Source organism: Pistacia vera, unplaced genomic scaffold (assembly GCF_008641045.1).
Source record: "Pistacia vera cultivar Batoury unplaced genomic scaffold, PisVer_v2 Contig401, whole genome shotgun sequence".
Classification (NCBI taxonomy): domain Eukaryota; kingdom Viridiplantae; phylum Streptophyta; class Magnoliopsida; order Sapindales; family Anacardiaceae; genus Pistacia; species Pistacia vera.
This window is the reverse complement of record NW_022196226.1, coordinates 363,025-376,503: the sequence shown is the minus strand read 5'-3', so window position 1 is coordinate 376,503 and position 13,479 is coordinate 363,025. Positions and strand designations below refer to the sequence as shown.

The following is a 13,479-nucleotide window of genomic DNA, read 5'->3' as shown; positions in this document are numbered from 1 at the left end:
TTGCAAGGAAAATAAAGCAATGATAATCTCATAAGGCTTAAATGGGTGACAAGGGAAAGATTCATTCATGGGTCGGCTGGAAAGGCTCAAACGTTCCGAAAAATGCCTAAATCATTTCCTCAACAATGTCTATTCCTAGAATTTTGCCTCAAGCACTTCTCTACTAGGTTCTAGAGTCCACCAACATTATCAAGACTTCACCTAACCACATAAAATGTTTCTAAGCATGCCGAAATAATGAAAATGGTGGTTGAACCACTCAACAAACCTCAAGCTAAATTCAGTCAATCAACAAAAAATTGAAACAATGCTTAACATTTTTCAACAATAAAATCCCAACAATCCTATTCTCATCATAGACTTATGTAATTCATCATTGGCAAACACAACAAAACACGAAATTAACTAAACAAAAATAAAAAATTTCTCAAATTTCTCCTACCCCAAACTAAAGATGACATTGTCCCCAATGTCACATTATGCACGAATTAGGAATAGAAAAACAAAATCTACAAAGGTACGAGATAGTTCCCTGATTAATCCGTGAAGTTGAAGTTTCGCTTAACAGCATGCACACCTGGTCCTTGGCTTTCCCATCACCACAATCTGTAAAATCAGTTGAAATACTGTGGTGTCCACTGTGTTAGAAAAGTTCACTGACTAATATGAAAATATTACAATCCTAATCTCGCATTTACAACTACTAGGAAATTAAAAACAAAATTTAAACCATCCAAAACAAAAAACAATTTAGTTCAATGTTCGAAATTAAATACAAAAACAACTAAAACAAGGAAAATAAAATACAAAAATAGGTGTTCAGGTTCATTCTTCGGCCTCCTCCTTTCCCTCGGTATCGTCGGCCTCCTCCTTTCCCTTGGTATCCTCCTCTTCTGAGTCGAAGCCCATCCATTCATCTGAATCCCAGTCTTCCCATTGGAATTCCGAAGTATCAATGTTAAGCTTGTTGCAACAGCTCTGTTACAGATTATAAATCATCCTGGTCTACTCTGCCAGCCAACTTGACATCGCTCCATCCGCTTCATCTTACCTATCATCTTCTGTAGCAACTCTTTCATTGTGGCTGTTGAACTAGATGAGGTTGCAACTGTTGTGGTTCTTCTTCTTTTGGTTCCGGATCTGGGCACTTCACCGGCTGGACTTTCAAGATGCTTGTGATAGTAGGCCGTGTCAAGAACTGGGGCAAGATGGATAAGTGGCTCATCATCAGTTGCCTTGACTCCTGCTCAAGTGCACAACTCTGTAATGAGATGTGGGAAAGGGAAACTCCCTCGCCCTCGTTTGGTTGCATGCTGAATGTTAGTCAGGATAATGTTTCCCACATCCATTCTCTTTCCTATGGCAATAGAATAGAGCAATAATGCCTTCTCATAAGTCACTGTACTATAGTGCGTCTCCGGCATCATCCTCGCACAAATAAAGTACTGCCACAACCGAGCCACCGATGTCAAATTAGTTCCCTTAATGCTTTTCCTGCCCTTCTTCGAAATCTGCCAAGGGGTATCCGATTTTGCTATAGCCTGAAGGATCACCTCATCCTTAAATTGTGTCTTCCTAAATTCCTCATACTCATTACAGTCAATGTGAGGCAAGTTGTAAAATTCATTGATGACCTTCGCATCGAATGCCACATTAGTACCCCTCACAAACACATAATCAAGATCACACAAACTCTCTCACTATCAGCTCTACGGCCGCATGTGCATGTTCACTGATAATCATATTTTACATTATGATTTTGCATTGAATTTTGATAGGATTTAGGATACTTTTCATACAAGTTGGGCCATAATTGCTACCTAATTCTATTAATTTGTCTTTGCAGGCCTAAACGATAATTTTAAACATAAATGAAAGTTTTGAGCATAAATTGTGTAACTTGAGCTTGGAAACTCGGAATGACCTGAATTTAGAAGATTTGGAAAGATAAGAAGAAGATCTACAACTTTCATTTTGGGTTTTTCCTAATTCTGACCGAACAAGGGTGAAAACTTGGCTTGAAGTCGTGAAAAGTACACTGGGAACTGAAGAAAAATGTCTTTGGACGTGCTTTAGTATTTCTACCATAACTTGAGTTGTAGACCTCTTATTGTGCAGATTATTAAACTAAAAGAAATATAATTGAAAGAGCTACAATTCATATGTTTAACACGTTTCCAGATTCAGACTCTATAATGCTCAAATTTGGACAGAAAGGCTTCGCCGCGGCAAGGAAAAATCTTCGCCGTGGCGAAACCTGCATCAGATGTAAAAATAAAACGACGCGTTTTGGCTTGCTAGGGCTTCATCCTTAAGTGAGAGAGGTATAAATTAGAGTGAAAAGGAAGAGAAAAAAAGCTTGGTTCGTCATTTGGGAGGCAGCTCATGGAAGGAGAAGATTATTGAAGATTTGGGCTTCAAATTAGAGAAGATTTCTCCATCTTTTGCTTGTTTTTCAATGATGAATCTTGATTCAGTTTGTTTTTGTTGTTTTATTTCCTTTTTGAGTATGAACTGAGTTGTTTAGCTAGGGTTTGATGTAACCTTGATACAATGATTCAATTTTATATGAATTGATTTACTTTGAGTTTTAATTTCATGATTCAGTGGTTATCTCTTTGCTTAATGAATTTTGAATGCTTCATCACCATTCAAATGTGTGTTGTTCACAATGAGACTGAGAAGTGATTTGTGATTGTGCTTCCTGGGATAAATACCGTAGATTAAGCAAACGCTAGAGGTAGGTTTAGCGATCTATGAAATCTAGATAGAATTCCATAAAGCTTAAAAGACTTTGAACTATTAATCTTCATTTTGTTGGGTGCGGAAGCTTAATAGGATGTAGCCTGAGAAGGTATGTTTTACAACTTAGGGAATTCGATTTTCAATCAAGGAATTAGAACTTGGGTAATAGATTCTATGAATTGGGTTAGCGTATCTAGGTGAAATCAACACCCTAGCATTTTTTAGCATTGTTTAATTAGTTAAGTTGTTCGGTTTTGCTTTAATTTCATTATCATTCATTTATATTTTGTTAATTTGTATTTAGTTGTTAATTTTCCATCAATCCAATTTATTGTTGCTTTAATTAGGACATAAACTAGGGAAATCGGTACTTAGTAATACTATTCTCGTGGGAACGATACTCTACTTTTCACTTTATTACTTTGTGCGACTAGTGCACTTGCTATTTATGCATGTTGTAGTTACAACACATCAAGTTTCCTTGGTTAAAACTCGCTCAACTCTTTCTGCTGCGGTGAAAAATTCTAGAGAAAATGGTGCCTTGGCAAAGAACAATTTTCGCCGCGACGAAGTCTGGGACTTTTCAACTTCCGTTTTGTGCAATATGTGCTTCGCCACAGCGAAAACTGAAATATTTTCCCTTTTCGCCTTAGTTTGAAAATTCACTCAAAACACCGAAAAACACACAAAATCAAAATCATTCAAAATCATACGAAAACTAAACAATTTCAAACAAGAACAAATATCAAACAATTGAAAACACTTGGGTTGCCTCCCAAGAAGCGCTTGTTTATAGTCAGAAGCTCGACTTTCTCAATTCCTCAAGTTGGGATGTCAAGTTGGATGGGGAATGACTTGCAACTCATCACCCCATCAATATATGGCTTCAACCTCTGTCCATTGACTTTAAATGTGCCATTTTCTTCATGTGACACCTCCACCGCTCCGAACGGGTAAACTCTTGTAACTATGAAGGGTCTGGACCATCTAGACTTAAGTTTTCCAGGGAATAGCCTAAGTTTAGAATTATACAACAACACTTTCTGACCCACTTCAAAGTTCTTCTTCCGGATATGCTTGTCATGCCACCTTTTTGTCTTTTCTTTGTAAATCTGAGCATTCTCATATGCTTCGTGACGGAACTCATCGAGTTCATTCAAAGTCAGCATCCTTTCTTCCCCAGCAACTCTTAAATCCATGTTGAGCTGCTTAACTGCCCAGTATGCCTTATGCTCGAGTTCTACCGGCAAGTGACATGCCTTCCCATAGACCATCCTAAATGGAGACATACCAATAGGAGTCTTAAATGCTGTGCGATAGGCCCATAATGCATCATCCAATTTTCTCGACCAATCATTTCTAGATGCATTAATTGTCTTCTCTAAAATGCCCTTAAGTTCTCTGTTTGACAGTTCCACTTGCCTGCTAGTCTGTGGATGGTATGATGTTGCAACTCTATGTTTCACTCCATATTTTCCCAACAGTGCATCTAATTGCCTGTTGCAAAAATGCGATCCTCCATCACTGATGATTGCCAGTGGTACTCCGAATCTTGAGAAAATGTTATTTCTCACAAAATTAACCACCACCTTGGCATCATTGGATGACAATGCGACTGCTGCCACCCATTTTGATACGTAATCCACCGCTACCAAAATGTATGTGTTCCCAAAAGAATTTGGGAAAGGACCCATGAAGTCAATTCCCCACACATCAAACAGCTCAACTACTAGGATATTGTTCAACGACATTTCATCTCTCTTTGAAATATTTCCACTCCGTTGACATTGGTCGCATTCCTGAACCATCTGGAAAGAATCCTTGAAAAGGGTTGGCCAATAAAACCTAGATTGAAGAACCTTGGCTGCTGTCCTAGCTCCTCCAAAATGACTACCCACTTCTCTCTCATGGCAATGCCGTAGAATGCTCTCTATTTCCTCTTCTGGTACACACCTACGTATCATCTGATCAGCGTAGTGTCGATATAGAAATGGCTCTTCCCAGAATTAATATTTCATGTCTGAGAAAAACTTCCTCTTTTGTTGGAAGGTCATGCCAATTGTGAGCACTCTCGATGACAAGTAGTTTGCAAAATCTGCATACCATGGTGCTTCCTCCACTCTCATCAATTTCTCATCCGGGAAAGTTTCTCTGATTTGGGTTTCCTCTTCATTTCCTTGAATTGGTCGTTCAATCCCTGACAAATGGTCCACCACCAAATTTTTTGACCCCTTCTTATCTCGTATCTCCAACTCAAACTCTTGTAGCAATAAGATACATCTTATCAGCCGAGGTTTCTCTTCTTGCTTTGCCAATAGGTGCTTGAGTGCTGAATGGTCCGTGTAGACGATCACCTTAGCACCTAGCAAATATGAACGAAATTTGTCAAAAGCAAAAACCACAGCCAACAATTTTTTCAGTGGTGGTGTAATTCAATTGTGCACCAGTGAGTGTTTTGCTAGCATACTGAATTACATGCAACACTTTGTTTTTCCTCTGTCCTAACACTACTCCTAGTGCAAAATCACTAGCATCACACATTAATTCAAATGGCAGTCCCCAATTGGGAACTGCAATAATAGGTGCAGACACTAATAATTTTTTTAGAGTTTGAAAGGCTTGCATGCCCCAAGAAACTCCAAACTGCTTTAACATTTGAGGGTGGTGGTAGCTTTTCAATCACTTCTATTTTTGCTCGATCCACTTCTATGCCATCCCTTGAAATTCTATAACCAAGCACTATTCCTTCTTGGACCATGAAGTGACACTTCTCCCAGTTGAGTACCAAGTTCATCTCCTGACATCGCTGCAAAACAAAAGAAAGATTAGATAAGCAATTGTCAAAAGATGAATCAAAAATAGAGAAGTCATCCATGAAGATTTCTAAAAACCGTTCCACCATATCACCAAAGATAGACATCATGCATCTCTGAAATGTGGCTGGTGCATCGCATAACCCAAAGGGCATCCTTCAGTAAGCAAAGGTTCCATAAGGACACGTGAATGTCGTTCTCTCTTGATCCTCATGAATAATGGCAATCTGATTATATCCTAAACAACCATCCAGGAAATAGTAGTAAGCATGCCCTGCCAATCTCTCCAACATCTGATCAATGAAAGGAAGTGCGAAATAATCGTTCCTTGTCGCTTCATTTAATTTTCGATAGTCAATGCATACTCTCTAGCCCGTGACTGTCCTAGTTGGTATCAATTTATTGCTTTCATTCTTTATCACTGTGATACCTCCTTTCTTCGGAACCACTTGCACCGGGTTCACCCATGGACTATCAGAAATAGGATAAATTATGCCCGCATCTAAAAGTTTCACCACTATTTTTCTCACCACTTCCTTCATCGAAGGATTCAATCTCCGTTGGGGTTGCACCCTAGGCTTGACATCATCTTCCATAAGTATCTTATGCATACAAAACGACGGAGAGATGCCTCTAATATCTAAAATAGTCCATCCAATTTCTGATATATGTTCTCTTAATACCCAAATCAACCGCTCTTCTTCCAATTTGCTCAACCTTGAACTGATGATTACTGGGAAGGTTTTTGCTTCACCAAGATACACATATTTGAGGTGGGAAGGCAAAGGTTTCAGTTCAAGCTTCAGAGGTTCTTCATTTCTTTCATTTTCCTTCTCCTTCTCAAAATCAAATTCCTCAAATTCTACATCTTGCCTCTCATCAATCGGCTGAAGTGCTTCCAACAATCTAGCACATTCATTCTTTGCCAACTCATCTACATCTATTGTTTTTTATTGGACAATACAAGCTTCTAGAGGTAGTTGTGGAGTGTTCTCTTCAATAGCCTCTGCTACTAGTTTATCCACCACATCAACACTAAAGCACGAATCCGACTCGGATGGAAACTTCATAGCTTCAAACACATTGAACGTTACTATTTCATCTTGAACTCTTAACAGTAACTTTCCTTCTTGCAAATCAATGAGAGCTCTCCCAGTGGCCAGAAATGGTCTTCCCAAAATGAGAGGCATTTCTTATCCTTTTCCATGTCCAAAACAACAAAGTCTGTTGGAAAGATAATCTTGTCCACTTTCACCAACACATCTTCGACTATACCCCTCGGATGTTTGATGGATCTATCTGCAAGTTGCAACGACATGGTCGTTGGCTTCACTTCACCAATTCCCAATCTTTTAAAAACAAAAAAAGGCATCAGATTAATGCTTGCACCTAAATCACACAAAACTCGATAATGTCTCGTATAATGCAAGGAATAGTAAAACTCTCTGGATCTTTAAGTTTCGGGGGTAGCTTCCTCTGGAAAATGGCACTGCACTCCTCCGTGAGCATCACTGTTTCCTCATCTTCTAACTTCCTTTTGTTTGATAAAATCTCCTTAAGAAATTTCGCATAGCTCAGCATCTGTTACAATGCATTTGCAAAAGGAATGTTAATATGAAATTTTTTAAATATTTCAATAAATTTGGAAAACTGCTTATCTTGATTCTTTTTCTTGAGTCTCTGAGGAAAAGGCACGGGAGGAGTGTGATGTGCCAACTCTAGTGGTATCTCAGGAAATGGCAATTTCTCTTTCTTTTGTCTTTGCCTTTCTTCCCGCTTTTGTTCATCAACCCTAGAACTGGTTGGTTTCTCTTCAGCAACTATCTCTTCATCAACTTCCTCATCAGAATCTTCCTTTTCTTTTGGTGGGCTTCCCTATTTCCCTGATTGTTCTACTTCTTCTAACACTGTCCCACTTCTCAGAGTTATTGCATTTGCTTGCTCACGTGGGTTAGTCACTATGTTGCTCGGTAGGGACCCTTATGGTCTCTCATTTAACTTATTAGCCAATTGACCCACTTGTACCTCTAAGTTCCGAACTCTTGATTTCTAAAATTCGTCCTCGTCTCATTCATAAAACCTGTGGTCTCTTGCATAAACTTTCCAAACATGTCCTCCAATTTTGTCACTCTTTTCTCTTCTGGTTGATTGTTCACCCCTGCTTGGTTGTTTGGCAATGTTCTTTGGTTCATTGATTGTTTTACTGATTCTGTTGGTTCTGATTGCCCTAAGACAGGTTCAGATGATTCCTTCAACCAGGATTATATGTGTCGGAGTACGAGTTGTTCAGTTGCCTTTGATTTCCTGCCAAGTAGTTAACCTGCTCTGATGATGAAGACACTGAAGCAAATGTGTTCCCCACTTGGCATTTATTGCTCACATGACCACCTGCACAAAATTCACAAATTAGTTAAGGAGCTTGAATAGAATTTACATGCATACTTCCCAACTGTAAGGACTCGATTCTTATAAAAACATGCATAGTGAAAATACACGTAACCATAATATAAAAAGCTGGGCCCAAAATTTTCTTTCATTAAACATATGCATTCTTTATACAAATATATACAAGGTTTGTGACATATGCAAAACTATCAAAAAGGGTGGACAGTGTAGCCATTTCTCTTCGTGTACCGATGTCCATCCAACTGTGTCCCTCATCTAGTACCTGCAAAAACATAGGGAACAACTGGGTGAGCACAAACAAGGCTCAGTAAGTAAACCCCTAAACTCAAATTATTCCCGTAACCCTTTCTTTTCTCACTGTCTAATTATTCTTTCTCATAGCTCCTCTATACTAATTTTCTTTCTAGTAAGTCACGGCCCCATCTGACCGGAGGCACGGCTGGGACTCGTTCCCACTCCCGGTGACTTCTACTTGTTCTAGCCGATCGGACTTGGTTATGCATGGATTTGGAACCCTTGGCCATGTGAGTGCATAGAATCTCTCGGGTAAACTTGGGTATAGCCCTCATCCGCATGTACACTACGGGCTACACCACTTTTCATTCTGATATTCTGGCCGCTTTATCGATGCGGCGTACATGCGGGAATACTCTACCCGTACTCACAGGTTCCCCATCGCACAACCTACTCTATTCTCTTATTAAGCACTACTCTAGCTTTACTCTATAGTGCTCATTCTCTTTTTCTTTCTACTCTTAGAGTAGTCTAAACTCATAAGTCTCTACTCTTTCTCTACTCTCTTTTCTAATGCATAAGTAAAGCATAATTAATGCACATCAATGACTCATACTCATTAATGAATTATGAAAAATAACTATGACATGTAGCAACAATTAAGGCTTTCTACCCTTATTCATGGTTCTCTTGAGCATTTCATCATACAACTCATGTGCATGAATAACTCTACTCTCATTCTAACTTTTCTATTTTCTTTAATCAACCAAATGGGAGAAAACTCCCTTATAAACCCTAAATTCCCTGTCAAAAGAGAAACACTTCCATAATCTTGCTCAAAACCTCCTCCAACTCCAATCAAACTCAACCCAACATCAAGCAAATACCACACTTCTCATAACTCATAACTCAAACATAATTACTTCTCTCATTCAACAATTTAAAGAAAACACATATGTATTTCAATCCACTCAAAGGAGTTCTTAAATCTCAACTTAGGTTGAGTTTACTTACCTTATGAGAAATTGGCTTCTTTAACACTTCTCCTTTCCTTTGGAAGCTTGCTTTTCCTCTACAACTTAACCAACAATCACAACATGAGATTCTAATCAAAACATAAGAAAACTCCCATCTAAAGTACAAATCCTTACCTTAGGAAGCTTTAGGTTAAAACCCCACTAAAAGTTTCTCAAAAAGGCTCTTGGAAATCCTTGAAAGATTGAAGGAAATTTGAGAGAGTTTAGAAGAATGAAGGAGGCGGTGGAACTGGAAAAATGAAGAACATTCAAAGACTAAACCCTTTTTAATACCTCTTAAAACTCATTCTTCCCATTTGCCCTTTCTCTTTTATGGAAATTCCATCCATATCCTTTGATTCCTTACCAACACACCCCCATACTAACATGTTCTCCTTGAAAATTCCTTACAATTTACTCCCCACTCTTCCTACTAATTAGGGGTAGAATGGTCCAAAAGCCCTTAGTGAAGAGAATATCTAAAACTTAGTAAACATTTTGGTCGGACTGTCGCCGCGGCGAAGAACCTTCTGTCGCCGCGGCGAAACTTTCCAGAAAGTTTCCCTTGGCCTCCACACTTCTTCGCCGCGGCGAAGATTCTTCTTCGCCCCGGCAAAGTACGGCAGACTGAACTTTTTCTGTCTTTTCAACCAATTTCAAGGCAAATATTCAACACAACACTCGTACTAATGTTAATCAAACAATAATACCACGATACCATCTCAACTAAGAGCAACCGAAAGAACAGTAACTACGTACCTCAAGTGGGGCGTTACACCAACTATTTCTGAAGTGCTGTGAGTTGGGCTGAAATGGTTGTATATGCATCAACTTCATGAAGACCCATAGATTTCTTCGGTTGCACCTTTTCATTAGGTCTTTGATAGTTGTTACTTGCTAGAACTTCAAGCAACTCATGAGCTTCTTCTGGTGTCTTATTTTGCAGTGCTCCTCCCGAGGCTGCATCCACCATAGTTTGCACATTAACCATCAATCCGTTATAAAACGTTTGGACTTGCATCCAAACTGGCAACCCATGATGTGGACACCTCCTCAGTAATTCTTTGTATCTCTCCCAAGCCTCATATAATGATTCCGACTCTTCCTGTAGAAACGATGTGATATCATTTCTCAGCTTTGTCGATTTTGCTGGAGGAAAGAATTTGGTCAGGAACTTTTGTGCTAAATCGTTCCATGTTGTAATTGTTCCTGATGGTAATGCCATTAACCATCCCTTAGCTTTATCCCTCAATGAAAACGGGAACAGTCTCAATCTGATGGCGTCATCTGACACTCCGTTTGACTTGAAAGTATCACAAATCTCCAAAAAATTGGCAATGTGTAGATTTGGATCTTCCTTCAAATATCTTTTAAATTGTACCGACTGCTGGATCATCTGGATGATTGCCGCTTATCTCAAAGTTGTTGGCTTGTATCGCTGGTCTAGTTATGCTCGACCCACTTGCCTCAACTATGAAATGAGAATTCCCTTAGTGTTATATTTTCGTCCATCTCAAACAACTATGGCCTCTGGTTCAACTGTAGCCTCTCTTTGTCTTCTTTCTCTGTTAAGTCTTCTAGTGGTTCTTTCAATTCCAGGATCAACAGGAATCACTGGCTGACGTCTTGATCTCGATAAACTACACAAACAAGAGAAAAAGTGAGACACAACCAACTGAAAAGAACAACAAATTAAACAAACAACAATTAAAACAAAAATAAACTCCAATCTAGCTAACACAAGAAAACTCAATGTTAACCAAAAACTCAATCCCCGGCAACGGCGCCAAAAACTGATGCGTTGTTACTACAATGTGCAATGATAACAAGTGCACTAGTTGTACAAAGTGATAGAGTGATGAGTGAGTATCATTCCCACGAGGATTGATTGTTAAGCACTAATTTTCCTAAGTGTTTTTCAAGTTGAGAAATCGAAAGTGTTTGGATTAATGGGAGATTCGAAAATAAACAAAAACAAACTTACTAAGTATTAAAAGCTAATTAATGAGGCAAGATTTAAATCAGAGTAATATCAATTCAAGAAAAGGTTAGGTTTTGACTTCATTCGGACTCTATGTGAATTTTACGAGTATGCTTTTTCACACTGACATGCACAGATTGATATCGATTCTCTAAGTTGTCAAACATACCTTCTCAGGCTTGAATTCCTACTTTCCCTATCACTTCCACACCCACATTTGAAGAATAATAGATCCAGTTCTAAGCTAATGGAATCCTAGATTGATTTCAGATTCTCAAATCTATCTCAGCATTCAATACTACAATGGTGATTACCCAAGAAGCTCAACATGATTCATTTCTCAATCCATCATATTCATCAAATAAATCAATAAAACAGAATAACCACACAATCTGTGCAATAGAATCTAAAATAAGAATAATCAATTGATTAACCCATAGAAATCCGATTTACATCAAAACCCTAACCCAAAATGGGTTAGTTCATAACTAAATCAACACAAACAGCAAGAGAAACCGTAAACGTACATTCAACATATGAAATAAGAGAAAAGAAAAGGAATCTCCCCTAGTTGAAGAATCCATGAGGTTGAATCTCAATCTTCTCACTTTCTCAACAAAAATGTCAAATCTATTCAAACTCAATGAAAAACCAGATGAAACTAGACGAACCACTCTCAAATGGCAAGGCTTTCTTATATAGCTCGCCCAAAAGACCTAAAACTTTCCTAAAATAAAACTTTGCATTTTGGAGAAAACTAAAATTCGTAGACTTCGCCGCGGTGACGAACTAAAACTAAATCCGCTCTTAGCTATTTCGCCGCGGCGAACCTTCCTGAAAAGTTTTGGAATTACAGTATTTCCCTCGGCTTGCTTTTTCCTTGAATCTTCTATATTCGATGCTTTCCATGGAAACAAACTTCATAGTGTCTTCAATCTGCTTCGGAACTTTCCCTAATTCTGAGATCCGCTTACTTCTGAGTCTAGAAACTCCAATTCGCTCATTATTTGCTAAAAATGTACGCTTTGGCTTGAAAATAAAATATATAGAATTAAGTAGCAATTTAGGCATAAACGAACTAAGAAATATCTAAAATCCGTCAAAAAGCCTAGATAAAATAGTATAATTCTCGGATTATCAAAACTGAATACATAATATCGAGAGTAACTGAAGGTTGACACTATTTCTATGCCTTCGTCTCGTCAAGATAACATATGTGAAAGGATCAAATTGTACGGTAACCATATCGTTGACAAGTAGCTACTTTGCTAAATTCGAATCTATCGGGTGGCCATGATGCCTTGCTAGGGGCCAATCTTGGTCTGTGTATAGTGAGACGATTAATGTGTTATCGTGATACTATAAACTACCGGTATGATGAGGAGCCTATGGGTCACACACATAGAAGATAATTTAAGAGCAAGCAGTTAGAATGGCGTTTTGTCTTTTTGGGTGAAAGGGTATTTTGGTAATTTCACAGTGCAATTAAATTTGCTAAGGTCGTAGCCTTTATTTAATTGTTAAAATTAATAAATGAAATTACGTTTAAATATGTGTTCGCATATATTTAAATAAATTATCATTTTTGTTAAATGTTAATATATATATTATTAAATATTATTAATTGATTTTAATTAAGATAATGATGAATATAGTAAATATCTAATTGGGAGTGTTTGGAAACATGGGGTGTTTGGGTTGGAGCCCAAGCCCATTCCATATGGGAATAGGGCAATTAAAATAACACTTAAAGCAAAAGTGTTAATTGAAATTAGAAAGACATTTTCATTTCTCATTCATTTTGAAAGAAAACACATAGCCCTTATTTCTCACTCTCACGCCGGATTTTGCTTTTGTAAAGAATCAAAGTTCTTCTTTGTTTTCTTCTTTGTTCTTAAGGCTAAAGAGGGATCTAGCAAATCAATCTTAGTTCCTTGCGATTGTCTTCGTGTGGACTACGTTGGTTCGATCCTACACTTGGTCGGTAGCAAAATACGTTCAGAGACAACTTGGGAACCTCCAAACGTGCTATTATTCCTTAAACCTTGAAAATATTTTTTTCAGATTTAATATATATATTGTATAAACGGTGATTTTTGTTTTCCACTGCGTAAATGGGTCATTTACTAACAACGTTTCACAACAACAGTCACCCAACAACTTACTCTCTCAAACCCGAAACCGTTATTATAGTGTGTGTGTGTGCATCACTCTCCCCGACCACAATTGAATTTTAACCTTTTCATACTTCGTATTGAATTGCTTTTTTTTTTTTTTTTTTTTT

At 38.1% G+C, this 13,479-nt stretch overlaps 1 protein-coding gene and 1 non-coding gene across 2 annotated transcripts in view; one reads left to right on the top strand and one right to left on the bottom strand.

Annotated features, from left to right (window-relative positions):
- The window catches only part of LOC116141935, a gene marked incomplete at its 5' end in the record, with an annotated part of 108,402 nt that overhangs the window by 58,273 nt on the left and 36,650 nt on the right, over positions 1-13,479 (bottom strand). The window contains 2 exon segments of the mRNA XM_031427406.1: positions 5,213-5,365; positions 5,367-5,832. Coding sequence (XP_031283266.1) covers positions 5,213-5,365; positions 5,367-5,832 — 619 coding nt within the window.
- On the top strand, positions 10,246-10,352 carry LOC116141972. Its single transcript, XR_004129918.1, has one exon. It is a non-coding gene; the product is annotated as a small nucleolar RNA R71 (small nucleolar RNA).